The following is a 12,903-nucleotide window of genomic DNA, read 5'->3' on the forward strand; positions in this document are numbered from 1 at the left end:
CACAGAAGACAAGCTGTTGTTTTAAATTATTGTTAGAGGTAGGTATGACTTGCATTTGTTTTAAGAGTTCAAAAGATTAAATCTCCTCATAAACGCTGGTGTTCCATACTGTAACAGAGGAACCTATTATTGTCCAAGAAGAAGTAATGTGCAAAGACACTTCAAAACATGCTGGTATTGCCCCATATAGAAAAGAGAAGGAAAGAAAGAAGGTGAGTATGTGCATGAGCAAGGAGAGGGAACAGAAAACCAGGCGACAGAATACCTGTGAGCACACTCCTAAGAAAGAGCTGAAAGAGAGCTCTTTGATCTAAACACTTTCTTGGTTAAAAGGTCTTTGAGCTGCAAGCAAAATAACTATTCTCAGCTATTTGATGCTGTGCTCAGGGAAACAGGATCTGGCACATTCTTTATAAATAAGAGGGATTCCAGAGATACTTGAGCCTCCATCATCAGCCTCTCTCAAGAACACAAAACCTTGAACTTTGATCATTCACTTCTGACAAAAGGGATAACAATCTGAGTTGCTCTCCTCCTTCTTTTCTCAAAAATCAGAAAGATAAATCATTCACACAGTAAAGTGTGCTTTATAGGCTACTTGAAAATAAAACTGCTTTAGCTTTTGAAAGCATTACCAATTGGAAGAGAATTTTTAAATATGCTTAAATCTAAAAGCTTAGTAGAAGTAAATTATTCCGAGTGAAAATCAAACCCACGTTGTGGTGATAAAATTTGAATTTTTCTATGAAGAAAAAAAAAAGCAGAATATTTAAGCTGGAAAATGAAGAGAAAAATGCCTTAATGATCAGAGCAGTAGAGCTGGAATGGTCCTCTACAGCTTGTCTACTTGTGTCCACTTGTATCTTGAGTATCTCCAAGGATGGAGACTCCAGAACCTCTCTGGGTAACCTGCTGCAGTCTCTGACCATACAGTGAAAAGCTTTTTCTAACATCTAAATGGACTTGTGTTGTAAAGACTGGATCGATCTAAACAGGCAAACACATGTTAACTAATAATGGTAACCCTCTTCCATAGAAGAAAATGTCTCTCCTGCTTGCAATTTTGAAGCCTCTGAGATCTGCAGTTTTGGTAAAGTGGCAAATGTAGCAGCCTTAACAACACAATGCAGGGGGGACAGTGCAAAACAAACTCGCTGATTGCAGCTGGGTCTGTTCTTCCTAACTTCCTTACTTTTTAAAATAAGTAAATTCAAAGAGCATTTCAGAGAGTTTTCTCTCAGTTAAGTACTCAATTACTGTGACTCAAGGCTACTGGAACCTCCCATGTATGAGCAGAAGAGGCTTAAAATACTTAAAACCATGTTAAATACAAATGTACTATCACAGGGCTCCAGGGATGTCTCCTGGGTCACGTATCAAGTGCATTCAGGTTCAGGGGTTTTATTTTTCTCCCCCACCAACATTTCCAACCCAGCCTGGGTTTCAAGACTGAAGCTTGGCTTTTTCTTGCCCTTCATGTCTAAGGCTAAGTACGTTCAGTTGAACAACATTTCTACAGCACTACTTTCTATGCTGAATGCAAATAAGCTTGTTACCATCAAGAAGTTTGCAAGTGTTAAATTTATAACTCACTGTTTGTCAGGAGTTAAACCAGTAAAAAATTGATGTACCTCAATTCATAGATTTCAACTCTCCCCAACCCCTACAAAAAAAAAAAAAAAAAAAAAAGAAAAAAGAAAAAGTCACCAAAACCACCACACAGGTATTTACAAACAGAATCATAACTATGATACATCAGGCAGGATGGATAAAAACTGCAACTCCATATTTATGGAGGTATATAATGATTTTTTAATTTACTTGATATTATGAAGTGTTAACTGCTTTGCCATGAATGTTCACAGTGAGAAGATGAGTCAGAACACAGCAATTACTCAACTATTTTTTTTCCAAGTAACATTTATTAATAACATTCTTAAAGTGATAACTTAAGAGTCGTAAGGAAGGGTCTGTTGTCAGTAAACATACAATGAAAAGGTAGTAAGATTTTTATATTAAAGTATGACAAAAAAGGCTTTTAACATAGTGTTTAGCCCAACCAAATTTAATATTAAAAACATTCAAAATTGCTAAAAGTGTTGCAATCAGTTCTATTGAACTTATAAAAAACCTCATTTCAGTAGTCAATACTAACCTATTATTTATATAAAATTTTAAACTCCATTCTTAATTTTTGTAAACAAAGCACCTAAGCATTTGAAAGAAAAAAGTTAGTTTACATCCCATTAAACTTCAGCTCATGTGCGTGAAACCTCAGGCATGATCAGGCATGGAGCACACTTAGGCACAGAACAAGACAGAGTTTTCACAGTCAGCTGCTGAATACAATTATGTTGCCAGAGGTCTTCTTTATTTACACTAACTCCATTACCATTTGACAATTTAATAAATCCTCCATGCAGAAAATTTCAAAGAGAAAAAGGAGTCATATTACATAGATCTGTGAAGCTTCTGGGGGTTCTGAGTAGTGCATGACTTTGAATGAGCTATGACTTCTTTAGCTCTTTCAGGAATTTTCAGAAAAACTTCTCCATAATCATTTAACTTTGGCAGATACTGGGCTTGTGAAAGAACATGACAACACATCAGAAGGCAAGTTTTCAGTCTGCTATTGGAACTCTGAGGTATGCTGTAATTTATTATTAAGTGCCAGTCAAACAAAAACTGAAGATGGTGCATAAGGTTGTATTCTGAGGCTGTCAGTTCAAGCTGAAGTCAAGAAAGTCAAGAGGGGCAACTACCAACATGAGGACTGTTTGTAATTTCTGTTTTCTTAGGGAAGTTGCAAACAAGGTGGTTATCTTACCCGTATCACCTGGCACCACAGTCAATCTGTGTGAATGGCAACAACTGATACTCAGGCTGTAAGTCTGTCTGCTCCTGACTCTTGCGAACAAAAGTTTAAACTTGATATAAATTACGTAAAGCAGCGAATTTGCAGTAAGCCTTTGTTAACTGCCAATATAGATTTACAATTGTCTTAATTAGCATACTTCCAAAGTAAATCTAGCTAAACTAGATGTAATCTGGGTGAGTTTTCCTGAGCCGACATGCCCCAAACTAATAGAAATGTCTAGAGGTGACCTTCAGACAAACACTGAGGCACTTCTGTGAGGCACTGCAGCAAAGCCTGCATTGCCCTTGCCCAGCATGTGCTTATTCGGTTGTTTTCTCCAGAGTTCTTGAACTTGTACTGGCTATGGGAATGACATTCATTTAAAGAATAGGAAAAATGTTTTAACAACTACCTGACATTAGCACTAGGTGAACTCAGTGGTTTCCTGTTGTTGCCTTCTCCAATTTTCTTTGGTGTAAAGTGTTAGCTTTACAGCTATACAAATTTTCTATGCCTAATCCCCCTCAATTTGCAGTTTCCTGAAAAAAGAAAAAGTGTCAAACAAACTCAAACTCTTCTAAATGCAAACTAATGATTTAAACTATGTCTCCTTTTCCAAGTCTTTAAAAACTAAAACAAATTAAGATTAAACAAGTTAAACACATGCATTGGCCTTAACTAACACAGGCACTACTAGCACTATTCAAACCTGTTGTTTTGTCTATCAATTGCAAACAATTTCCAAAAATAGTTTTAAAAAAAAAAAAAGTACTGTGTAGATGCAAAAGCTAAAAAAAAAAAAAAAAAAATCTGTTGTGTCTTTTTCCATCCCTTTGAACTGATCCACCACCGCCAAATGAAGACCACAAATATATATCTAGTCTCAATGAGTAGGAGAAGAACCAGGATGGCATTAACATTTCACCCCAGCCCCCAAATAGCACTTCTTGAGCCAAAACCATCTTGCCTTTCGAACCATCTTGTTTGTCAACTATTCCAGGAGCTGCACCTAAGTTTCTAGGACCACTGTGTAAGCACCTCCCCTCCTTTTATTTTTTTTGGAAATGGTTGGCAAGGTATATAATCCAAAGACTTGCATCCAAGTTTAACAATTTTTACAATTAAGGCATAAACCAGTGATACTACAGGGCGGTGGGGAAGAGCTCACAACCCCAAGCTAAATTTGCCCTGTTATCTACTTTATGGCTTACAATGTACACAGACTAACATACACACTGTTTATTCAACTACTTGTAGTAATGGAACTACAGTTTAATTCTTTAGTTGATATAGTCACATTACTATCAATCTTTGCATTCAAAATCAGGAAAGAAATCCTACGAAGGGTACTGTAATTTTTTTTTAATGAAATGTCACTAGTCTTAATCAAAATTAGGAAAACATTTCATGCACACTGATATGGGCCAGCAACTTCTATAAAAATATACTGTATAGAAACACATTTGGAAAATTGCATAGAAAACATCCTTTTATTTAAGTCAAAATAAGGCACAGTTTTACTAGCTATGGTTTGGCCATAAAAATGCAAGTCTATTTTGATTACGTTTGTTATTAACAATATTTTCCATAAAAATATAGGTGTGGGGATAAAAAACCCTTTTACACAGAGTAGGAAATACTCAATTCTAAAAGTTCACCAAATTTACTGCAATTCCTTTCTAGAAAATTTGAACACTATTTTAAATCAGGATCCTACATGTTATTGTCCTCCAGGCTGTTCACTGACTGATGCTGTGCTTTCTTCATTTCCTGTATAATCCAGGTGTTCCATCATCTAAATTTAAAAAGGAAAAAAAAGGAAAAAAAAAAAAAAGAAAAAAAAAAAAAAAAGGAAAAAAAAAGAGGTGTCTTTTTATCAAGATATACTGCTTTCCCCCAATTGGTCCAAAGTATTTGTTAGCTAAGAGAAATATAATTAAACATGTGTTAGAGTGCATTTTAGCAGCATACAGATAGGAAGTCCTCTACAGATCAGAAAAGTATTCAAGCCAAATAATGAAAGCTCTCTTAGCTAATGCGTTCCACTACACAAGCATTCTCCAACCAAGGATCCTTGTCCTCTACAACCTGCTTCCCTATCCTCTGCTGTATTGCTAGAGGGCAACGAAGGGTCTGGTTTCTCCCCTGGGACAAGGCACTGAATAAATTATAGAGGTAATACATACATTTGTTAGCATGACAAACTGAGACCCATCAATTTGAGTGCTTCAGAATTAAGCATAACTAACAAGAGACCAAGGATTGGACAGTTTTGATAGCTGGCAACCAGAGACAGAAATACAGAAGTGGTTAAACTAAAGTTGAACAATAAAATATGTCAAGGAGCTCACATGCCCAGCATAGCAGGATTATTAGGACAAGGGCATAATGCTTTCAGCATCAAAAGGTAGAAAGCCCTACAGACAGTCTTCTATAGTGGCATATCCTGCCTAGTAGTAAAAGGCTCCCTTGTTTTTTGTAAAACAGCTGCTCATTGCATGGGTTCTAATCTAGGCAGACTCCCATGGGATGAGGACATGATTGCTTTCATGTCTTACTAGCACTTACTGGAGTATCCTTGGCAAGACAAAGCCAGGCTCTGGTACTTGCGTCACATGCACTTTAGTGTGGTATAATTCTATATATAAGGCAAAGAGAGTAGTTCCACTAACTTTGCTCTTCTTCTCTAGCCATGACCCACCTCTGTGCCATACAGTCTCTTACGCCAACAGAACTGTTTCATTGCAAGGTATACAAACATACCTTATTAAAAGCTGTTTTGCTTAAATAAACTGTTTCCCAGTCCAGCTTCATCAACGTGCCAAGCAGTAAATCGAAATGACAGTTCCAAGACAGAAACAAATCACTGGGACATTGATAAGGCTTAGGGGAGCCTAGCAGCCACAATATCAATCTGACTAAAACCAGAAAAGGTCTGGTCTTTCACATCCCTCCCTTCACGTGTCAGAATTAAGGCAGGCACTACTCTTGTCAATACACCTAAGAACTGAGTTACAGCAGTAGCACACACACTCTGAGCAGCAGTGAATACCAACCTCCTGTGCTAATGACAATCTTGTGTTCACTTCAGTAGAGCTAGAACTTTCCTCCAGCACTCTGACCAAAAACCCACATCAAAAGTCACTGAAAGCAAAACACTCCCTACAATTACAGAATGAGGATTGAAGTATTTGTTTCTGGGAAAAATCAACAACAAAACCTCCCCACATGGTACCGCATTACACCAAGTGATGCCATGTATCTTCCTTCATCCTTGGGAGCATCATCTAACAGCTGGCATAGAGAAGGTAGTTTAGGTAAGCATTTTTGTAAAATGTTTCCCTATCAAATTGACAAGATGCTTCCAGAAGAAAGAGTTAACACTATTTGCAACAATTCAGTGTATCCCAAAGCCAGATTCTTCTCTTAATCCTATGACAAGGTAAGTAGCACAAAATGCTGGAGACCACCTGTATTTAAATCTTAAACTCTCTGTTTAATATATCAGATTGTTAAGTTAACTTTAAAACCAAAATGGCTTGTAGAGCATAAAGAGTGTTTGAGGTTTTTCTATATGTTACAAGGTCATGTGTTGTCCCTGGCCCTCACCCTCCTCCTCCCCCCTAAAAAAAAGCCAGCCCACCCCACTTCTAATCTTTCCACCATATAGAAGGGGGATAGTCCACAACTTGTGTTCAGGGACAACAGATACCTTTCTAAAAGTGTAAGATTGCAGTAAGCACCATTTTCCACAAGTGTATCTCAGTTGTGTGTTCTCTCAGGACAACCCCATACTCAAGGTGCCAGCAGAAGATGCAGGAATCTTTACAACAACCAGCATCAAGATGAAGGCACCATGCTAAAATCCCAGACAAAGTTGTTGTTTCAAGCCTTGAAAGAGCCAAAGCAATCAGACAGTACACTGTGGAGAGCTGATGAACATTTTTAAAGTAGAAGAGATTCATAAGCTTTTCTTCCACATCTGAATACCAAACAGTTTTTAAGGCGGGGGGGGGAAGGTGTCAAGATAGCTTTGTAACTAAAACACATTTACATTTAACCTATATCCTAACATGGTGAACTATTAAAAATCAAAAAAAAAAAAATTAACCCCAAAACCCCCCCACACACAAAGCCAAACTAGAAATGGCAATACAAACTCCTGTCTGTAAAAGAGTACATAATACCTATGTACACACTTGCCTGCAAGATTCACTCTGATGATGTTGCATCACATCATTCTTAACTTATAGCTATGATTAACTTGCAAGTATTTATCCCCCAAAATCCCCATGATTCAGTGAATAGTTAAAATGTCTTTTTGTGCATCAAGTCATCACAGCTCAAGACTATGCCATAAAAAAGCCACATACAGCATAACTAGAATTTAAGACTGCATCATTATAGAGAAACAGAAATGCTCACAGCTAAGAATTATGGGACCTCTGAGCTATCTTAGGGACTTAAGTACTTCCCATATGTATAAAGTAGAAACTGAAAAACTATCCTATCCAAGAACTGGAGTGCACGCAGCAGGACAGAAGAATTTTAAGTTATAAAAATACAGTCTGACCATCTGATTTTCATTTGCACTCAACTCCTCCCACTTCCTAACATCTTCTTTGGTTTATATCTAATTTCTTTATTCTTAAGGCTTTTTAATGACACTTAAATTGTTAAAGTACTCCTTATTAGAAGAAATAAGCTAATGAGAAAAGTACTTTTTAGTTCAGAATTTAAGACACATTCAGGCAGATTTCACCATCTCAAATTGTCTTCAGTGTAGAGGGCAGACAAGCTACACTTTATAAACAAATTTATAACTCTCAACTGCTGACTATAATTCAATATTGTATTTAAATGCTCAAATTCTTCAAGGAGTTGAAATGTGAAAGCTTGTGCTGCTCTCTCCATGCTGTGCTTGAGACAGCGGACAGCTAAAATAAATACCATCAGTGTTGGCAGTCATGAGCTATAGCCTTAGTAAGGTTAAACCTTCTCTGCAGTTTAGAAGCTGTGCAGCAATGAGACCACAAAAGCTGGTCCTAATACTTGCTCCCTATTATCCCACTGCAAGCACTGCAGACAGTATGGGATAAAGTATACTGCTGAGTAATAAAATGATAGAGGGACTGTAGACTTGGTTATTAAAGGCAAATTATAATGCTGAACATTAAAACAGAGGACAACAAAATTGTTTAGCACTAAGCAGGTTTTCATGTCAATGAAGTGGCACAGAAAAATTAGGTGAAGGATTTCCATGTAGGTAACAGTAGAGGAACTAACAGTAATTCTAAACATTTGAAGATACTCCTTGGGATTTGGGAGATTATAGAGGGGCATACAAAGCCTGCCTTCAGCCTTAGGAATCATGGCTCCATTGGTACTTTATATTAAGTTTTCCTGTATTCCTTTAAAGAAAGACAGACAAAAAAAAAACCCAAAACCTTAGGCATAAAAACAGATTTATAGCTTGTCTTTACTTCTACCCTCTTCTATTGAATTACTCAGAAAAATTAAAAAGATGGAAAAAAAGAATGAAAAGAGGAAGCAGAGAAAGAAAAAAGAAAAAAGAAACCATAAGCTAATTAAGTTGCATTAAAAGAAGGCCATAATCACACCTTGTAGCAAAGGCGTCCTGGAGGAGTCCGATACCTAAATAAAATTCATTCCATTATTAAAATCATATACAACAAAAATCAGAAAAAACCCAAAAGCACTAACTAATGGATTATAAACAAACAGCAGCATTCATGAAGTTTAGTCACCTGATAGACATGCTCTTGTACCCCTATTCTTTGGGCGTCTTGCTCTGCAAAGTCTTCAAGGTTTCTCTGTTCCCATAAGGACAAAGCAAAGCTCTACTGAAGTCTGGTCACCCTTGTCAATGGGGCAGCTCTGCTCCAGTCCAAATTACCATTGCTGTAGCAAAAAACAGTCTTCTGCCACCTTTCTATATCTTTCTTCCTCAGAACAAACACTGAAAGCTGGAGATTTCAACGCCAGGGTTCTGTGGGGATTTTTTGTTTTGGTTGTTTTTTGTTTTTGTTTTTGTTTTTTTCCTTCGTGTTTGTAAATTCAGTAAGGACAGTTCAAAATACAGCTTTATGTGAGAAGGACAACATATGAGGATGATCAACACTGCAGCATTCTGAGAGTGCAATTTAAGTAACACTCTCTGGAAAAAAATCAATATAGAAAAAGTTCTTCAGAAAGTTACAGAAAAATAGGAGCTAGTAAAGTTACACAGAGGTGATGTTCAATCACAGACTAGCCTAACTCAAGGGTACTGGAATGGGGGTGGAAATCAACATCTTAAATCATGCCAGAAATGAAGTCATCTGACCTCAGAACAAGATGAAGTTCAGAGCAGTTTTAATCCTTTAAGGAATCAGTTGAAAGGACATGAAATAACTACTATGGCAACATAATTCTTCCAAGTATGAGTTTTGCTATGAGAAGTGCAAGAAATTTTTGTCGCTAAAGAGAGCTGCCAGATTTACTTAGGCCAGTCTTACTCAGAACTCAAGTGAGGAAAATAAATTGCAAAGCCTTTTCCCACTCAACAGACACAGAGTTACTGGGCTTCATATATGCAACACTGCCTATTTTAGAATAGCAGTCACCAATTTATATACAAATGCATGGTAAGCCAAATTCATTCTGACCTACAGGGAAACATTTATATTCACTGGACCTACGAAAGGAGAAGAGTTGTCTTTATAGACAAAAAGACAGGGCATCTCGTTAAAGCTGAAAATCTCCTAAGTAATTTCATACCTAGCCAACCTCCAGCTGACACAGGTGTAGAATATTAGTTAGATCAACAAAAGGTAACATTTAGCTGGTAACACCATAGGAGCTGCGTGCCTGCAGGTTTACATTTACAAGAATTACCACCACCTTGACTTCTGCTGATCCACTTAAACTTTGCAATCCAGAAACCGAAAAAGCAGGAGGTGCTCCTTTCCACCATCAACTCCACATCACCCACCTCCCCCTGCAACAGACTAGCTGTTCTCTGAGCTGAGTTCAACACAGCCTAGATACAGGTAATAGTTTCTGAATTCAAACAATATTTGACTTTAGGTCTCAAACAAAACTTAGAGCAATCTCGAGACTGGTCTGTTTTATGATAAATGCCAGGTCACAAGGCTACTGGCACATTTGGTTACTGCAGCAAGTCAAACCAGGGGGAATGTGCACATGACAACAGGCAGAGGCAGACAGCTGGTGGGATTTTAAGGCCTTCAGTTCCTGCACAGTGCTAGAGATAACCAAAGGGGAAATGCAGAATACCTAAGGCAGTTTGCACACAGTGTGTGCTGTGAGAGAAAACAGTTATATAATCACTCAGCTATTGTGTTGGCAAATGCTCCATATAATCCTGACGATGCGGGACACCAGTGATGCATGGAAAGTTTCTAAAATTCTAGTGGATCACCAACTTTTTTTAACTGTCTCTTAATACAGGGCTAGTGCAGATTGGAATCTGCATACTTAGTTCAGTGACTCATGTTATACCACACCAAGATGATAGCTGAGGAATGTTAAAACATGAAAAAAAATTTCAAAGAAAATAAAACAGAACAAATTACTTTTTTCCATGAGTACTAAACCAGCTATTTAATCTCCTTTAAGCTTTGTTCTGCCATTTCAACTACTAGACTAAGATTTTCTAAGAGTAAAGACTATTTATTCTTCCTTACTAGTTCCATAAGATAACAGTAAGACTGGCAAAAATTGGATTGTGGGTGGTATATTACCAAGTGCCTAAAGAAACAGATACTCAAAGGAATTAACAACAAAATACTCAAGGCATCCAGCCTACCTGGTAATTGCTTCCTTTCCAAAACTTCTTCATCTCTTTGCGTCTCCAAGCAATAAGTGAGCTAGTAATGAGTGTACATGGTACAAGGTAGAGAAGGGCAGGTTGTCCCCTCTTCATTAATGCCAAAACAATGAAAGTCAGCACCATACCAACGGCGTAAGCTAAAAAAAGATATTTATACATACACAATCAAGAACAGGTGAATTTTTAAATTAAGCCATTTATTTAGCAAGCTGTATTTTTTTTTTTAAGTTTTATCTTCCCTGTTAATATAATTGAAAAGGGACAATAGGTTGCTCTGTATTTGCAAGCTTTCTCAAAGCAACTGACTACTATAAAGAATACTCACCTTAAATACAGGCAGGCACATTAAAAAGAGATTATAAAGAAATTCTTGATAACACTGAACCTTTACCTGACTAAAACTATCTAGTTCTGCCATTTAAAAAAAGCTATCATGAAGATTAACATTGCTGAAGTATCACAATTTACCTACTGTACAGGAAATGTAGTATACAGAAGATGAACTTGTTTGAACATCGAATCTTCGACAATAGGCAACCAGAAGCCCTTGAAGAAAAAAACCCAGAAAGATTAATATTTAGCCATTAATTTTTTTCTCCCCAGTCCTCCAAATCAAAGCAGCATAGAAAGAATTTATAGTAAGGCCTCCCATTACTGTATGTTATCTTCTCATTTATTTCCGGAAAGCCAAGAACCAGTTTAAGAAATTCTATGGTAAGTCTTGAAAATCAAAACCATAAAGGAAATATGAGCAAAGTGAGCTCGGTATTAAAAGTTTTTGTTTTTTTAAGCAAGCTAATTAAATTATACTATTTTCAGTTTTCTAATACAGAAGAGTAACAGCCTAGTTTTAAAACTTTCCTTCAATATGATTTTAATGCTCGCTCTTAACAATCAGCAATTTTGCCTGCATGCTGTTCACGGGATGGTGTTTTGTGCCTGACTTAATTTGCTCAAGACTCCAACTCTGGCAAAATTCAGCTCTTCTGAGAAAGATGGAAGAACCTGATAATACATTTTCCGTTACCTCATCTCCAATTAGATAGTCTAGGATAAAAAAATACTATGAAGTCACAGAATACTTGCTTTCTGTGATATTTCGATGAGATTTAATTAATACTGACAACTGGATTTATCCGTGGGACTTGTATTTACACAATACAGTGCAATACAAAAGAAAAAAACTCTTCACTATTTAGGTGTTCTGTAACATACTCAGCTTTCTTATATTGTGGCTTTTGTTGTATTCTGCATTGACAGATCAAGGCAAAGTGATGCATTTGATTTAGTAATTACTTTGTAGAATAAACTCTGATATAAGTCAGTTAAGAAGCAAACCCAAAATATTGAAGGCTAAGGTACAATTGCCAAAAACATTTGCTCACCTGGGACAATAATGTCTCCAAAACCCAACAATGAAAATGGCATGTCACACAGTGTCGCTGTAGAGTATTCAAGTCTAGGCACTCTAATAACCACAGGTAACTGTAAAACAGTATTTCAGAAGTCCACATAAATCTAATCTAAAGCATCCTGGTGTTTTGGATTTTTTTGTTTGTTTGCTTAAATTAATAAACAGTTTTAATATAAATAATTTACTTTTAATGTAGGACTTCAAAATAGGTAGAACCTAAAGTACAAACCAGAAACCAACATACAGAGTGGATAAAGCTTAAGGCAACAGGTAAGCTGGAATTTCAGATTTACAAATGATACACACACACCAAAAAAAAAAGTTAAAACAGCATTTAACCATACAATGGGAATAACAAGTCTGGATTATTAACCTAACTATAGAGTATTGATCAAAGATATCCAGGCCCTGAAGAGAAATTTGGACAGTCAGGTTTTCCCCAAAAGAATAGTGTTTTCAGAGGGAATCATTTAAAAATCCAGTATCTGAAATACAATCCTTACTTTCTCATGGGGAGCTGAGCGTTCAGTAGGGACTTCCACCAAGTTTCCATCATTCTAGGATCAAACCCAAGTCAACAGGTGTTTAATACTTAAAAGAAAATAGCAGAAGCTGGCTATATTTTGTGAGAAAGTTATGCCGAAAAGCACACTATGAATTAGCTACGCAGTGTCAGTACTTCTATGTTGCACATATTAAAACAACTGTTCGTACCTTTTCACTGTTTCCAAAAGGACCAGCTGCAACTTCAACCATTATACTTGCCCCATTCTGAAA

At 36.8% G+C, this 12,903-nt stretch overlaps 1 protein-coding gene across 6 annotated transcripts in view; it reads right to left on the reverse strand.

Moving 5' to 3' along the window:
- Nucleotides 1-1,792: 1,792 nt before the first annotated feature.
- The window catches only part of SPPL2A (signal peptide peptidase like 2A), a 28,538-nt gene continuing 17,427 nt past the window's right edge, over nt 1,793-12,903 (reverse strand). Inside the window, exons 11-18 of one of the 6 annotated variants that reach the window (XM_042803740.1) lie at nt 12,841-12,897; nt 12,630-12,683; nt 12,098-12,197; nt 11,181-11,258; nt 10,689-10,849; nt 8,479-8,512; nt 4,575-4,652; nt 1,793-3,396 (exon numbers count right to left, since the gene is read on the reverse strand). In XM_042803740.1, the coding sequence (XP_042659674.1) occupies nt 4,621-4,652; nt 8,479-8,512; nt 10,689-10,849; nt 11,181-11,258; nt 12,098-12,197; nt 12,630-12,683; nt 12,841-12,897 (516 nt within the window). In that variant the 3' untranslated portion in view covers nt 1,793-3,396; nt 4,575-4,620. Of the gene's footprint in view, nt 3,397-4,328; nt 4,653-8,478; nt 8,513-10,688; nt 10,850-11,180; nt 11,259-12,097; nt 12,198-12,629; nt 12,684-12,840; nt 12,898-12,903 lie in introns of those variants that run through there. The other 5 variants (XM_042803738.1, XM_042803739.1, XM_042803742.1 and 2 more) reach the window with 5 other exon arrangements.

The sequence above is a fragment of the Tyto alba genome, unplaced genomic scaffold (assembly GCF_018691265.1).
Source record: "Tyto alba isolate M040663 unplaced genomic scaffold, T.alba_DEE_v4.0 Super-Scaffold_41, whole genome shotgun sequence".
NCBI classification, from domain to species: Eukaryota; Metazoa; Chordata; class Aves; order Strigiformes; family Tytonidae; genus Tyto; species Tyto alba.